Consider the following 15,466-nt stretch of genomic DNA (forward strand, 5'->3'; position numbering starts at 1 on the left):
CTGGTGTTGTGCATGGCCGTGCACTAAACATCTTTTGCACTGTGCTCAAGCACATTGGTGGTCGTCTTCGAATTGAAAGGGAACTGAATTGTACAATTGCACACTTTTTTAAAGGAACATTGTGTTTTACAAGTTTTCAGTTATGTAGTGTTAATATACTTTTATCGTTCCACACATCCCTGTATGGACAAAGCGATGTTTAAAAACAAATTTTTGTTGTAAGATTATTACAATATATATATAATATATATAGTTATAACGTTACTTGTACATGCTATTATAGATATATATAATAATATATAATATATATATATATATATTATCTATAGATTTAAATAAAGATTGTAACATTTAAATTAATTGTGTATTTTGCCTACATAGCAAAACTGCACGCGTCGCAATTAAATTAATAGTTTATTAACCCGCAGCAAACCCCCCCCCCCCCCCACCCCCCCCGCAAAAAAAAAAAAAAAAAACACAGCCTCCTCTGTACATTTTAAATTGACGCAGACTCGTGAATAAAGCCGGGGGGGGGGGTTTTAAAAAGAAACATCTGGACCGCTGTACTGGTGCTTTTCTTCAACCGTTCCGTGGATGCGAGACGTGGGAGGGGCGTGGAGAGGGGGGATGCATGTTGGTTTCATCAGGAATGTGATACGGGATGCTTTTTTTTCTCGACTTTTGCTGCTCATTCATCAGAAAACATTTCCTTTTGCCGGTGGCGGTTTTTGGAGCGCAGTGACACCACCCCTCTGTCTCTGCGAAGTGACGCCTCTGACACATGTATCAGTGAAATTTGTTCACACCATCGGGAGCCTTTTTGGTTGCAGAGAATCTGATGGTGCCAGTGATCGGATGCTGCAGAAGGTTCGCCATTGTTTCCACCACAAGTCTTGCAGAACTGCCTCATCATTGAGATGTGCACAGTTTCAGTGAATTGCGAACTGGAAAGAAGGACTGCGGCCGTCCCAATGGTGCTATACTACGTCGTATGTTTCCTTTTAAACTACCAGGTAGGGTGATTTAAACACTGGGTAATTGCGTTTACCCGTTTTATTACACCGGCGATATCTGGGATGTACCAAACCGGGGCTCTGTTTGTTGTTGTGGGTTTGGCTATGGGTACTCCTTACATTTCTGCTTTAAGCAGAAAAAAAAAAAAAAAAAAAAAAAAAAAAAAAAAAAAAAAAAAAAAAAAAAACCGTATATTTAATTATTTGCTGGCATTGTTGTTTTAACACACCCAAATGCACGCTGTTGTTTCTGACCAAATGTGCCGGCAGTAACTGAATACAAGACCAGACGCTGTACATCGACTAGATCTAAATGAAACGTGCTTTAATCTCAGGCAAAAATGGGGTTAGACGCTGAGCGATTCTTATGTATTAATTATAATGTTGTCATCGTCTTGTCCATTACTCTTAGAGAAACCGGAGAACGAGTTTCCACTGGTAACGTGGGCAACGCGGTTAACAATTTAAAGTACAAGGGATATATGTGTCCCACAAATGAAAATGAAAATAAAATGATGCTAACTTTCTTGTTTTTGCAATGAGGTGCACGATACAGGGCTAAATGTACTGACTGATAGGTGGGATCTAGTCATCCAAATGGGCAGTTTTCTCCTCGTGGTACTCGAGTCACTCTCAAATGAAGAAACTGTTTGAACAACCTCACAATTCCTTCTGTACATTAAGGGGTTAAACATAGTCAGTGTTCTCAAACGCAAAGTGCATCGCAAAGGGATGTCAAAAATTATACAGATAAATTATTGTTGAAACTAAAACGTCCAGAATGAAAATAAAATTGCTTCAAATTTGTTTGTTTGTTTGTTTTGCAAATGGCAGTTAAATGTTCAGCTGCGGTTGATTTACTTGATTAATTCTAGCAGGATACTTACCAGAGCTGCATCAAGGACGGACATTCTGTAGAAACGGTCGATGAGGAACTAGACAAATTTAGGCTAGGCAACTAGAGAGTACAGTAATGTGCAAATGTATTGGAACACATCATAATTTGTCATTTTATAGTTTGTATACACCTACCTGTACGAAAACCTCAGGGTGTGAGAATTTCAAATTTGTGTCAGTAATCGGTGATGTAGAAACAGTAGGCTCTCGTGTGAAAATGCTGGACCACTTTGTGCTTTTAATTAGACATCTTCCTTTTCTCCTACTATTTTTTAATGAATTGCATGTGCGGCTTATTAACGTAATCAATGACATTATACAATAACTAATTTGCCTATTCTGAGAATGTTACTTTTCAGTTACTAATGGTTTGATTTCAAGTGCACAACAAATCTAGAGAAGCAATGGGTGTTCTAATAAATCCGTGCACTCTGCTGTCATTCTGGTTACACGTTGAGAGAATTTGGTGTTGCTTTACTTTGAACACATTTAAACCGTAACTCAGTTTCAGGTGATATGTAGTCCTATCAGTTTTCTTTTTGTATTTAAAAATGAATGACGATATTGATTTGATTGCAAGTTCTTTAATGCAGCACGAAAACGGACGTTTTTTAAAGAATCTAGCAGTAGTATTGAAACATTTGATGACTATGACTTTAAACTGGCTATTGAAAAATAATAATCTTTAAACAAATATGTGAATATGGCTTAATATTAAAATATAACATGTCGTTTCATTACAAGTCAGGGTTAGGAACCCACCCTAGCTCTGCTGCACCCAGTCCTGGGATTCAGAACTCCCCTTGTTTAGGTATGTCTGATCATCATTTCAGTAATATACTTTACTAAGGGTAAAAGCCCATGTCTTCAAAGCATGCTGAAGTGATTCAGTTTGGTTCCTACTGTCCTGAAGACTAGGATTCAGTTATTGACCCTACCCATGATAATGAGTGGAGCAGGAAATTAGGCATTCTTAATTGCTGCTGTTTACAGGAAAAGGTGGGCAGTTATTGAGATCCTTATCTGAAGAGAACCCAGTTATGTTTCCCCTAACTTAATTACAGGGGCTTGTTGGGCAAATCCGTGCCTATCAACGGTGGAATAATGACCTCAGTTTCTACATTAAAGTGTCTGTTCCAAAAGTAATAGGGCTGTTACCATGGCGCTCAATAGAATGTGTCTGTGGTTTTACATCACTGATATAGTTGTCATGGATGATTTTCTATTCAGGAATACCAAGATATCTCCTCTTTAAAACTGCAAGAGATTTTAATGAACAGTCTCTTCCGCAAGTGATACCCCAAATATGATCCACCTACTACTTCATTTTACCCTCAAAAATACGTTACTGGCTAAGGACTGCCAACGGACAGCACTACACTGAGTATTGTACTAGTCTTGGCAGTCACCACTCAAGAATATCATGTTTTGGGTATCTCTACTTTACTCCACCCAGTCATTCACCATTGTTAGTAAATTAATCATATTTCTGGAACCACTGCATTTGTGAGACGGATTGCTCATTAAAATCCTTAGCAGGTTTTTTAAAGAGGAGATGGTTATCTATTCAGGGATACCAAAATATTTAGTGAGCAATTAGTCTGAGTGAAGTTATCCGGCAACAAACTCCCCATCCCCAGTTTTACTGCTTTCCTAGAAAAAGGAGAACATTTCAGGGTACCATTCTACTTGTGAGATGTGTCGCTCATTACAGTATTTACCAGGGTATTTAGTTAGTAAGGGGTCTGAGTGAGAAAAATGGCTTAAGCAATCCCCACCCTTAGTCTTGCTTTAAAACATTTGTTGCTCCAAACTTTTGAACACTAATGTACGTAACTATTTTCTTTAGGTTAGCTGAAGAAAAAGTATGATATAGCTCTTCATTTTCTGATTCTGTTTGAAGGAAATACATTAAATAATAATTAAGATGATAGGATAAACTTTTAGTACTGCCGTGAAACGAAAGCACGCATGAAATGTTACAATTTTCAGTCTTTTTTGTGATATTGTGAAATATTGGGTATACCACCTTCCAGCTGCCCTTTTGCCAAAAAATATATTGTTTAAAAAACACATGGGAAACTACACCTATAAGTTTTTTTCCATTGGATTTATTGGCAAAAAAAAAAAAAAAAAAAAAACCCTCAGCAAGAAGCTGCTGGAAGGCCGTTGAAGCTGAGAGTTGGTAAGCTGCCATGGGTTTAAGTGACAGTTTGATGGGAGAACACTGCATTTAAGTACTCATTATGTTCTGGCTCTACATCCATTCAGTACCTTTTTTTATTATGAAGAAACAAGAGAGAGCGGATTGCCATCAATCCAGACCCATAGAGACCTCCTCTGCGGCACGTCAGTGTGTGAATTCTGGGTTCTCTTCAGATAAGCAAGTAAAGACACAGGAGAGAATGAGCTGGCCAGGAAGGGGAGAGAGTAAAGGGCTGTACAGGGGAGGGGGGCCATGGAATGAATCCATGTTTATCAGTCATTCTGATTAACCCCGTAAGGTACACAAGGAATTTGGTGACTCAACTCGAAGTCTATTGAAAACAGTGACGTCACAATGGGGCGTGTACTTCAGCCACTTAAAGATATTCTCTTCCTCAACCTTTTCCCTCTTTTCAATTAAATTGACAATGTACTAAATATAGTTCAGCAATGATTAGAAAACAATTAGTTGTATTCTTAACTTCTATTAATAATAAAGCAGGATGTAATAGTTATAGAACTGCGCACGGCTGTGTATGGGTTATATCAGCACTCAAAGCATGTAAGCAGGACTCTGCTTTCAGCCTTGGCCTGTCCATTTTTACACATGCATAGATGTTCGCTGTTCTATATCCATATAGAAATGAGCCTGAGCCAAAGGCACAAATCTCTGGAAATGTCGAAAGCTGAGGGAACACAAATTCAATTTTTCAGGAACAGTGGCTTGAAACCTGGTTCCAGAAGACTGGGAGATCTAGTTTGAGGCAACTTTGCTGTTTCAAACCCTGTCTCCCCTGGTGAGCCATGCAGTAGTCTGAAACCTAGCCTCCTGAAACCAAGTTCCAAGCCACAGAGTGTCTTCATGTTCCCACAGCTTTATGTTCTAGAGTATTATTGTAATTGTAATTCAATGTAAATATTGGCCAGCTCTTCGTGCAATTTGTAATTATTGTATTTAGTGGCAGTGCTGTCTCCGGTGGCTCACCAGTGAATAATACGCACTGTATTTGTATTCATTGATCGATCCCCCTCATGCATTATCATGCATTGTCATCAGATCTTCTTCTCTAAAAGGGCTCCAGTGCTAGCAAACGAAAATAGCATCAGCCAAAGTACAGAACATGGACTGCAAAGTTGGATCTTGTTTGAGCAGTTGTGACGGAAACATTATAATCATCATCATCTTCTTCTTTTTCTGATTTTATTGGCAAACATTCTGCACAAACTGAGCAACAGACTGAGAAGAACACATAGACCTAGAAGTGTTGGTGATATTGTCATTTTAACTTTAAGAGCAACTTGGTACAGATAAATTTTCTGTTTGTCACTGTATCATGCTGACTTTTCAAAACTCTGCAGTTAAAAACACTGCTATGGCCTTACCCTTATACGTTTCCCACAGTAAAAGCACAGCAAAGTATAATAAAGCACAGTGAAAGTATGGCAAAGCGTACACAAGCATTGCAAAGCACAAAGTAGAATGGTAAAACATTAAAAAATAAAACATGGTAAACTAACCCTTTGAAAAGCATAGCACAGTGTAATAAAGCACAGGTAAGCACTGTAAAGCACAGATAGGTATGGCAAAGCATATTAAAAAACAAACCATGGTAAACCAGCCCTTATCAGTTTCCCACAGTAAAAGCATAGCAAAGTGTAACAAAACATGATAAAGCACAGGCAAGCATTATTGATCCCAGAGAGATTTGGTAAAGCATATTAAAAAAACAAAACATGGTAAATTCGTCACTTTCAAAGTTATAATACCAGTATATTTAAGGCCTATTTAAATGTGGAGTCTGGATGCAGTTCAACACACTGTAGAGTTAACAGCCTCAGCTGTGAGGTCTTGTGTTACTGTAGCGGTTTGTGTCTCGGAGTGGGACGAGGTTGGAAAGTCTCACACAGAACAGCTGTGAACAGTCCTGAGGTCCTCTATATTATTGTCTGCTTCATGCAAAAGTAAAACATCTTTAATTTGTAGCCACTTGCATGAGGTCGGATAGGGAACCTTTTTGAGCTCTGATACGACTGGTAAGCTTTCGGTAAGCTTTTGTGAAATCATCTGATCCCCCGTGTTTACTTTTAATTATTCCAACCCATGGAGATGGAGTACAGCCATCACAGCTTTTAATTAACACAGGAATGGGCTGAGCTGCCATTACCAGCAGATCAGGGTCCCTAACCACTGTGAGGCACGAGGCCTATTGCCCAGGCCTGCGTAAGATCGTGTCTTCCCACCCACCCTGTCCTGGTTATTGCTTTCTTAACTAACTGTGACTTTCTTGTTCTTATGTATTTTTATGCTTATTAACACTGTTTCTCATTGAAAAGTCAGTGCCGCAAGTTCTTTTGCAGAGAATACATTTTTCTCTTTGCAGAGTCTAGGAGATTTTGCTGAAGATTTCTGTAGGCACTAGCCAAAGGACTACAGACCCATGCCCACACATTCAGTGGCAATTATTACATACTGTAACAGGAATAGTAGAGTGACACGTGTGGTTTTGTTGCTATACAGGCTCTCTGGTACTTGAAAGTTCACGACACTTGTGTGCCTGATGATGCGGCAGGGTTATCCGGGGGTCAGGAGAAGAATGCCGGTAGCATGTTATATTATCGTGCTGATCTTCTCTGATGCCCTTGTCCATCGTGGGAAGAATCTGTCGATCGAAGGCTGTCTGGCTGGCTGGTCTGATGCAGCTGGTCTAGTTTCAGTGCCAGAGAGGAAAGTGTGCCTGTCTTGTTGTGGCAAGTTGATTAAAATTCAGTCCAGTCCATACTGTATATACATTTTTATGTATGGGCTGAGTGAACTGTTCAATGTCTTCGCCTTGCATAGCAATGGACTCTCTTTGATAAAATACTTTTACTGCAGTCTGCTTCAGAAAATATCTAAAACCGCACTGCTGTGTCTGTTTTCCCTTAAGTTGAGGGAACACAAAGCCAATTTTTCAGGAACAGCAGCTTAAAAATTTTATATATATATATATATATATATATATATATATATATATATATATATATATATATATTAATATATATATATATATTATTTACACATGATTCAGGATTCAGTCAAAAAATCACTGACAAAAATAACCATTTTGTGATTTGGGCATTTACAAATTATCAAAGAATGAAATTAAAGATAATTTTGGTCTTTGAGCAAATTTTTTTGCTCAAATTGCGAAATGTAAAATACAAACACAAAAGAAGAGACAGTTTTAATAATAATGTGTTTTAAAATAAATTAGTCTTATATATCTCATTAAATATTTTATATAGTCATGTTGTCAATAAAAATACCTTTTAAAGTACATTTTTAAATATATGCCTATTTTCTGTAGTTTTTATGAATGAGATGAGTGAGTGAATGACGCTACTCAGGTAGGCAGGTCAAACAAGCTCTTCAATTGTAGCTCTGTCTCTGTCCCCTGAAAATATAAAATGAAAGATCTTTGTGTTTTGCTTTTGTGGATGAGGGAAAAAAGTTACAAGAAATAGATTCCTACAATTATTTATTTAAAAAAACTGCTAATTCAAAAGTATTCATACCTTGACAAGGAAAATAAAATTAATAGCTAGTTGAGGCAAATTTAGCAATAATAACCTCTTTTAAACTATTAGGATATTTGTGAAGGGGCTTTTGACATGACTTTTTAGTGATTTTTGACCATTCTTCAACAAAAAATTGTTCCAGTTCATTCAAATTCCGAGGACGTCTCTTGTGCACAGCCTTCTTCAACTCATACCAAAGATTACACTATGTAACACAATTTTTGTTCTTGGGTAGTAAGTGTTATTTCCTAATTGCTTATGCCTCAAAAGTTTAGAAAATGGCTATTAGTCCCCACAAACTTTGCTTTTGTGACCAGGACAGTGATATTTAGAAATGTACCTATTTCCAATGAGAAAACGGGCGAATTTGTGTCTTTTCGTTCACATAAAGTCAGAAAAAAACAACATATGAATCCAAATTAACATGTATTTATACTGAAGTAATACAAAAATGACTACAAAAGATTTAGAAGTGAGTAGTTTTTTGAGATTTACGATTTTACAGTAAATCACTTTCACGAATCAGCCCCCAAATGTAGTCTCCCATCATGTTCTCGTTATACTGTCCTTGGTAGCGGCGTTCAAAGTCCAGTATACCGTGGTGGAAGCGCTCGCCTTGCTCCTCCGAGTACGCTCCCATGTTCTCCTTAAATTTATCAAGATGAGCCTCAAGGATATGGACTTTGAGGCACATCCTACAGCCCATTGTTCCGTAGTTCTTCACCAGAGTCTCAACCAGCTCCACATAGTTTTCGGCCTTGTGATTGCCCAGGAAGCCCCGAACCACTGCGCCAAAGCTGTTCCAAGCCGCTTTCTCCTTACTAGTGAGCTTCTTCGGGAATTCATTGCACTCCAGGATCTTCTTTATCTGTGGTCCGACGAAGACACCGGCTTTGACCTTTGCCTCAGACAGCTTAGGGAAGAAGTCTTGAAGGTACTTGAAGGCTGCTGACTCCTTATCTAGAGCTCTGAAAAATAGTTTCATAAGGCCCAATTTGATGTGCAGTGGTGGCATCAGCACCTTCCGGGGGTCCACCAGTGGCTCCCATTTGACGTTGTTCCTCCCCACAGAGAACTCGGTCCGCTGTGGTAGTGCGCCTTGGTGTCCCTGCTGTCCCAAAGGCAATGATAGCAGGGAAACTTGGTAAAACCGCCTTGGAGACCCATCAGGAATGCCACCATTTTGAAGTCTCCTATGACCTCCCAGCTGTACTCTGCTAGGCAGCTGGAACTAAACTGAACTGGTGGGCTTAAGGCCCCTGTATTTATACTACTATTTATATTACTGGAAAGTTCTAGAAAGTTCTAGAAGTTACTCCAAGTTTACTCAGCACTGAATCTATCTAGAATGTTCTGGAAAATAGGTAAATTTCAAAATATCACTGTCCTGGTCACAAAAGCAAAGTTTGTGGGGACTAATAGCCATTTTCTATACTTTTGAGGCTTAAGCAATTAGGAAATAACACTTACTACCCAGGAACCAAAAAAAAAAAAAAAAAAAAAAATTGTTACACGGTGTTATCAATTGTATTTAGATCAGGACTTTGACTACGCCATTCCAGAACCTTCATTTTATTATTCTTTAACTATTCTAAAGTAGATTTTGATGAGTTTTTTGATCAATTTTGATTTATTGGAAGGTCCAGTTGTGCTTTAAACCAAGATTTGTAGCAGAGTGTTTCAGATGATTGGCCAATATCTTTTAGTATGCTCGGGAATCCATTTGACCAATTATTGGAACTATATTTCCTGTGCAATTAGGGGAAAAACAGCCCCATATAAGGATGTTACCACCTCCATGCTTGACAGTAGGTATGGTGTTCTTTTCTTGTACCCGTCACCAGACTTTCTCCAAACGTAATTACTATCAGCATGACCAGATAGCTTGATTTTTGATTCATCACTCCACAAAACCTTTGACCAGAACTCTTATCCATCATTCAGATGCCATTTTGCAAACTTTAAGCGATTGTCCCTGTGGTGTTTTCCTAAGAGTGGCTTTTTCCTTGGCCTGCGACCATTAAGACCTTCACCATGCAGTACTCGACCTATGGTTGAAATGGAAACCCCAGTCCCACTTGCAGCCAGTTCACTTTGAATGTCTTTGGCAGTCAATCTGAGATTGTTATTAGCCTTCCTCATAATTCTACTTCCAGACAGAGGGAGCATTGTGACAGTACCATGAGCCTTGTACTTCTGGATAATAGAAATAATAGTTGAAATTGTGATACTCTGATGCTTGGAAATCTTCTTCTGTCCTTGTCCAGCTTTATGACAATAAATAATTTTCTGCTTAAGGTCTTTAGATAGCTCTTTACTTTTTTCCCATATTGACTTATTGTTAATGGCACCAATCATCCCATTCCTAACCCCTTTTATACTCTCCAAGAATGTTCACCTACAATTCAGCATTTTCTAGACTTTTCTGCAATTAGGTTCTGCATTATCATATTGAAATTTCTAGTACCTTGTAGACAATACTGTCATAGCATCAAAGGGTATGAATACTTTTGAACTAGCATTTTTGGAGTTTTTCCCAAAAAATTGCTGAAATAAATAATTGTAGACTTATCTTTTTCCTCATCCACAAAAGCAAAACTTTTGCTCCAAAAGATTTTTCCTAAAATTCTTTGCTTTGGAAAAATTTCTAGAAATAATAAATTTCCATTGGAGCGTGTCAATTTTTGACTACAATTGTGTATATAATGTTGTGAGCTATAATAAATACATGCAATGCTTAACTTTTAAATTATGATTGTGTTATTATTAGGGCTTCTGATTTTTAGTTTTAACCGATAAAACCTGATAAAACACCCCTGATACAAAAAAAAAAATGAAATCAGTGGACAGCCAATAAACACTTGGAAACACATGAAAAACTGTGGAAATGGTTAATCAATTCACTTTGATTTTACCCTTTTCCCATTAAAAAATAAAACTTACTACAAAAATAATAATAAATACATTTCCCAGTGCATCTATCATTGATTCATTCTGAATTCTTTAAACCCGCCCCAACTACTGAGTGACAGCACATTCCTACATTTCTATTGGAGACTCCGCTTGTGAGATTTAAAATGAGATTACAATCAGGATGGAGGCTTGTTAGTGGGATTTAAAGCTGTATTACAGTTAAGATACGGAAGATTTAAAACAGAATTGTGGCAAAATGTACAAAAATGCCTACACACAAAAACCCCAGAAGAATGTGCCCGTGACCGTAGGGATTTCATTGTGTGAGACAGCAATGGAAAAAAGGTACAACTTAAGTACTGTCGAGTTACTACTATACATATTTTGACAGAACCCCTCCCCCCCCCAAAAAAAAAAAACAAAAACAAAAAACGCTCAAGCATTTTGGAAAGCAACCAGAAACACTAATTTCATACAGTATATCAAAAACGAAAGCCCTGAAAAAAATGATTTACATAAAACTCAAAAATAGCTAAAAATAAGCACCGAAAAATACAATTAATAAAACCCGAAAAACAGAAGCCCTAGTTATTATATATACAGTGATTTGAATTGCTTCAGAGTTGCTATTGTGTCAATGAATTGAAGAAAAAAAAGAGTCCTGTTTTTTCACTACGCTCTACAGGACATAAGAACAGCACACCAAACCTGGCGTGCTAGCTGAAATGTTTGTCTGCTTGTCCTGCAATGTTTTTCATTTACAGCAGAATCCCTGCTCATCCAGAAACATCAATTAGCTGCTGCTCATCGTGTTTGTGTAGAACTTCATTGACCTGCCCCACCGGACTCTCTCGATTCACCTCTCTGGCAGACTATAAAAAACAGTCAATACACCCATCTGTCCTCAAAACTGTTTAAAAGGGAGACTGGCTAAGAAATTAAATGGAAGAAAACTGCCCTTGAATGCAGTGCCATTTGCTCTGCTCGTATTAAGCTCTATAACAATGTGACAATAATGTCTGATCAACACAAAAGAGGGCTTAGGATACCTTTTAAAGATCTGCAGGCATATTCCACTTCAAGAGGCCGCATAAAGGGACACGGAGACACCGAGCCCCAGCTTTCCTCCGAGCAGGGGCATTACCCACTTTTTAATTACTGTAACCCTGATGCATTAGTGATGAGTGGGACGTGGGTAGTTAATTGCGGTGAGCTGCCCTCAGCGGGTGTGTGCCAGCAAGTGATGTGAAAAATGAACAGCTAAGCTTTCTCTGTTGTTTGTTTAGGATGTCACCGTGGGCCGACGTGTTTTATTAGACCCAGTGATGGAATCCGTTGGAAGTAGGGAGTGAGGGCTGTGCAGTGCAGTAGGTTTTTAGTGCGTAGAGATTAATGGGGACTGAAAATGGCAGCCAAAGCTAGGCTGATGCGTGCAAAGCTTGTAGCAGGATTTTGAATTATGTGGAGCTGCTGGGTGAGCACACTGGGAATGATATTAAATGAAACATGCAGGACAGTAGACACAGGGCAGCCAATACAATGAGCAAATAAATACATGCCTTAAAGGCGATTGTGTACGCTATATTATTGTTTGGTTCGTGCAATGATGTAATGCACCTGATAAATAAAACAATACTGATGTCATTCATGACAGCAACTTGTCTAAAAGACCCTCCCTTTAATTTTTAACCACTTGCGTAAGGTTGGCTAGGGACCATTTTTGAGTGTGGCTCTCTGATATGGCTGGTAAGGTTTCATTATGAAATAAATTGATAAGTCGTAGAGACAGTTAACTCCTTAACTGCCATTCTGAACTGGAATCTATTTCAACCAATGAAAACTGTATAAAAAAGAAACCTGCGCATGTGATTTTATTTCCAGTGCTAGGTAGAGGTATTCTGTTTATATGTGATTTTTATCTCTTTCTCTCAGAACAATTTGTAACCAATTTGAATTGAATTCCCTTACACAATTTTTATAAGCTAATAAAAAAAAAATAAAAACAGTTTATCATTTGAGGGAAGTAATTACTTTTTTAATTAGCAGTCATGTGCTAATTGGCAGTCACATGCTTAAAGTTGAAAACACTTCTGCATGGAGCAAAGTTGAATATAATGAACTACTTTATATGCAGGTAGTCATTCCTTTAAAACCTGTGCTATGAAAACGTCTTTTAAAGAATAAAAAATTCAGAATTGGGGGCGAGCGGGACTATGTAATACAGCCCTTGTGTCTGCAGTGAAATGTATTGCAGTAAATGAGGTTTCTGTGAAATTTGCATGTTCAAAGACTGCATTCCCAGTAGATTACGTGAAATTGATTCTGCCTGTCAAGAAGTTCAATGCTATCACGCTTTTGTTCATGGAGAAGTATTTTTAACTCCTCTAATTAGTGATCAATAAAGCAGAAAGCTTATCAACAGTGACAGCTGACCTGCAGCAGCACCACAGCACATTAAACAGACAGCCTTCTGGTATATGAATTCTTGAGTTACATAAATGTGCGTTTCTTGGTATGAAACAGAATTGTTGGGGACAAATTTCAGGGTGAAAATTGTTAAATCTAATGTTGATTAGAACAAATGTTTCTTCATCTCTGCTGCAATCTGGCTCATGGTGTTTCAATCAACAAAAATATGGCTAAGCAGAAACATTCCTTGCAGAAGTGAAACCTTCATGCAGACGAGGCCGTTTGCTATTTCTTCAGCTTACGAACGGCCATCATGCATTTTGTCTTGCTCGACCCGGGTCAAAGCATCATGAGGTGGGTCACTGCGACCCTGGTATCACCCAGGTGTGGTTTCACACGGCGCAGGATTGTGACCCGGGTAGCCACAAACCAGGTCGGGACCCGGGTAGGAGTGCCAGTGTGAAAGGGGCTTTAGATCTATAAGTAGGGCTGTAATATTTTTCTTGTTTAAAAATGGCTTATTTCATGGCATTTCACAAAATGGTATTTCAAGATATTTCACAATTTTAAACATTAATATTTATTAAAACAGAAAATAATAACGTTGTCATGCTAACTTGTACAATTTTATTTTTTACGTCCACCTTTTAAAGAAATTCTGTTTTCACCATCAGTGAATTATTAAACAAATAAAAACAGAAATGTAAAACGAAACATGAAATCTCCCCTCGTTGTACTGGACACAGCTGGTGTCTTTTTTGCTTGAAGACATTTTAAAGAAATTCAGTCATTTACCAGAGGCAAACTAAACCGGCTGCCAGGTTCCTATTTGCAGTGTAACAGGTAGTGCGTCAATAAGGCAGACTTTTGCTGTATTTATTTTCATGTGAAAAAAACAAAAAACAAAAACGTATAGCTAAACACTATTCTATCAGAAATGGGGACTTTCATGCGGAACTGCATACTACACGGCAATGAGAAAAACAACAGTGTATTTTTTTATTTTTTTTTTTCTTTTTTTTTTTTTTTTTTCTCCACCACGAAGGGGAGGGGGGAGGGAGGAATGCAGCTTTGAGAGCAATTACTCTCAAAAATCCAGACTCCCAGCCAAGGAGTGCTTTGTCGCAGGTCTCCTGGGGTAAAAGGCCATGCTTTGTGTGTGTGTGTGTGTGTGTGTGTGTGTGTGTGTGTGTCTATATATATATATATATATGATATATATATATATATATATATATATATATATATATAAATTATCAATTATTTAGGGGAAGTTCCCATTAAAGGACTAAAATGATTCATGTTGAATGGGTAGTTCTCAAGAGATGATGCGAGCTGTCAGGTTGATCCTAACCGGCTTGGCTGGAGCCTTTTGTAAAAAAAAAAAAAAAAAAAAAAAAACATTCCGGGAACAAAGAGCGAAGGCTTCTTTAGTTAGCTAATTGGGAGTATCGTTTTGTGGTGGTACATGATGGGAGTGTCTCTCGGTCTGTTTTGTTTCTGTCACATTTTGAGAACACATGAAGTTATTTCACATACTGTAAATCAGTTACGTGAACATACTCTACCGTAAAACCAGCCCCTCATTAGATTACCTAATGACATCAAAGCCTTAAGCCTTTAAACACAACCGCACAAATAGAAATGATGCTAACTTTCTTATTTTTGCAATGAGGTGCCCGAAACACAGTTTAAAATACACTGCCAGGTTGGAGCTGGTCGTCCAAAAGGTCAGTTTGTTCCTCATGATACTTGAGCTACTCACAAATGGTTTTTAAGAGGAAACTGTTTGAAACAAACACTCTATTAGTTGTGTACCTCAAGGGGTTAAATATCACTGCTCCAGTTTTCATTGAACTATTCCTTGTCATTTCTTATTCTGTACTGTTGAGAGGTCACAGTCGTCACACTGAGAGCTCTCGTTCTGAATGTTCAGCTGTGGCGATGGGGGGTGTACTGAATGTTGCTGAAAGAGCTGGTTAAATCTGAGTTCATTAGCAGCCTGAATGCATACCCATAGAATTCACCAGGGCTTATCCCAGCTCTGTGCTGCAGTGAAATGACTGACCCAACATGGCAGCAGGGCCTGCCTGCGACCAGGGATGTATTAATTGGGATCCTGTGGCTCTTCAGAGGTGCCAAAGGCATAGAAGTCTATTGAGTTGACAGCTCTCTGATCTCACTCTTCAGAGGTGGTTTATAAGAGGAAGAGCAGCTCCTGGTTCAGAAGGCTATGCGGCAGCTTGATTGATGAGAAATTTAAAATTGCAGATAAGATATTAGAAATCGGCCTCAATCACAAGATCGCGTTTGTGAAAGTCTGATCTTATCCTGTGTACAGATGTCATCCCTTGCATAGAACACTACAGCACTTCTGAACTGCAGCTGGCATGAATATTTTTCTTTTGTTGGAAAACTATTAGAAGCATATTGAAAGTCAGCACCAACTTTCAAGTACTACCAAAGCAGCT

At 38.3% G+C, this 15,466-nt stretch overlaps 1 protein-coding gene across 1 annotated transcript in view; it reads left to right on the forward strand.

Moving 5' to 3' along the window:
• Positions 1 to 581: 581 nt before the first annotated feature.
• Positions 582 to 15,466, forward strand: part of LOC121318558 (receptor-type tyrosine-protein phosphatase O-like) — a 52,674-nt gene continuing 37,789 nt past the window's right edge. The window contains exon 1 of the mRNA XM_041255353.1: positions 582 to 1,013. Coding sequence (XP_041111287.1) covers positions 918 to 1,013 — 96 coding nt within the window. The 5' untranslated portion in view covers positions 582 to 917. The remainder of the gene's footprint in view (positions 1,014 to 15,466) is intronic.

Source organism: Polyodon spathula, chromosome 7, assembly GCF_017654505.1.
Source record: "Polyodon spathula isolate WHYD16114869_AA chromosome 7, ASM1765450v1, whole genome shotgun sequence".
Classification (NCBI taxonomy): Eukaryota; Metazoa; Chordata; class Actinopteri; order Acipenseriformes; family Polyodontidae; genus Polyodon; species Polyodon spathula.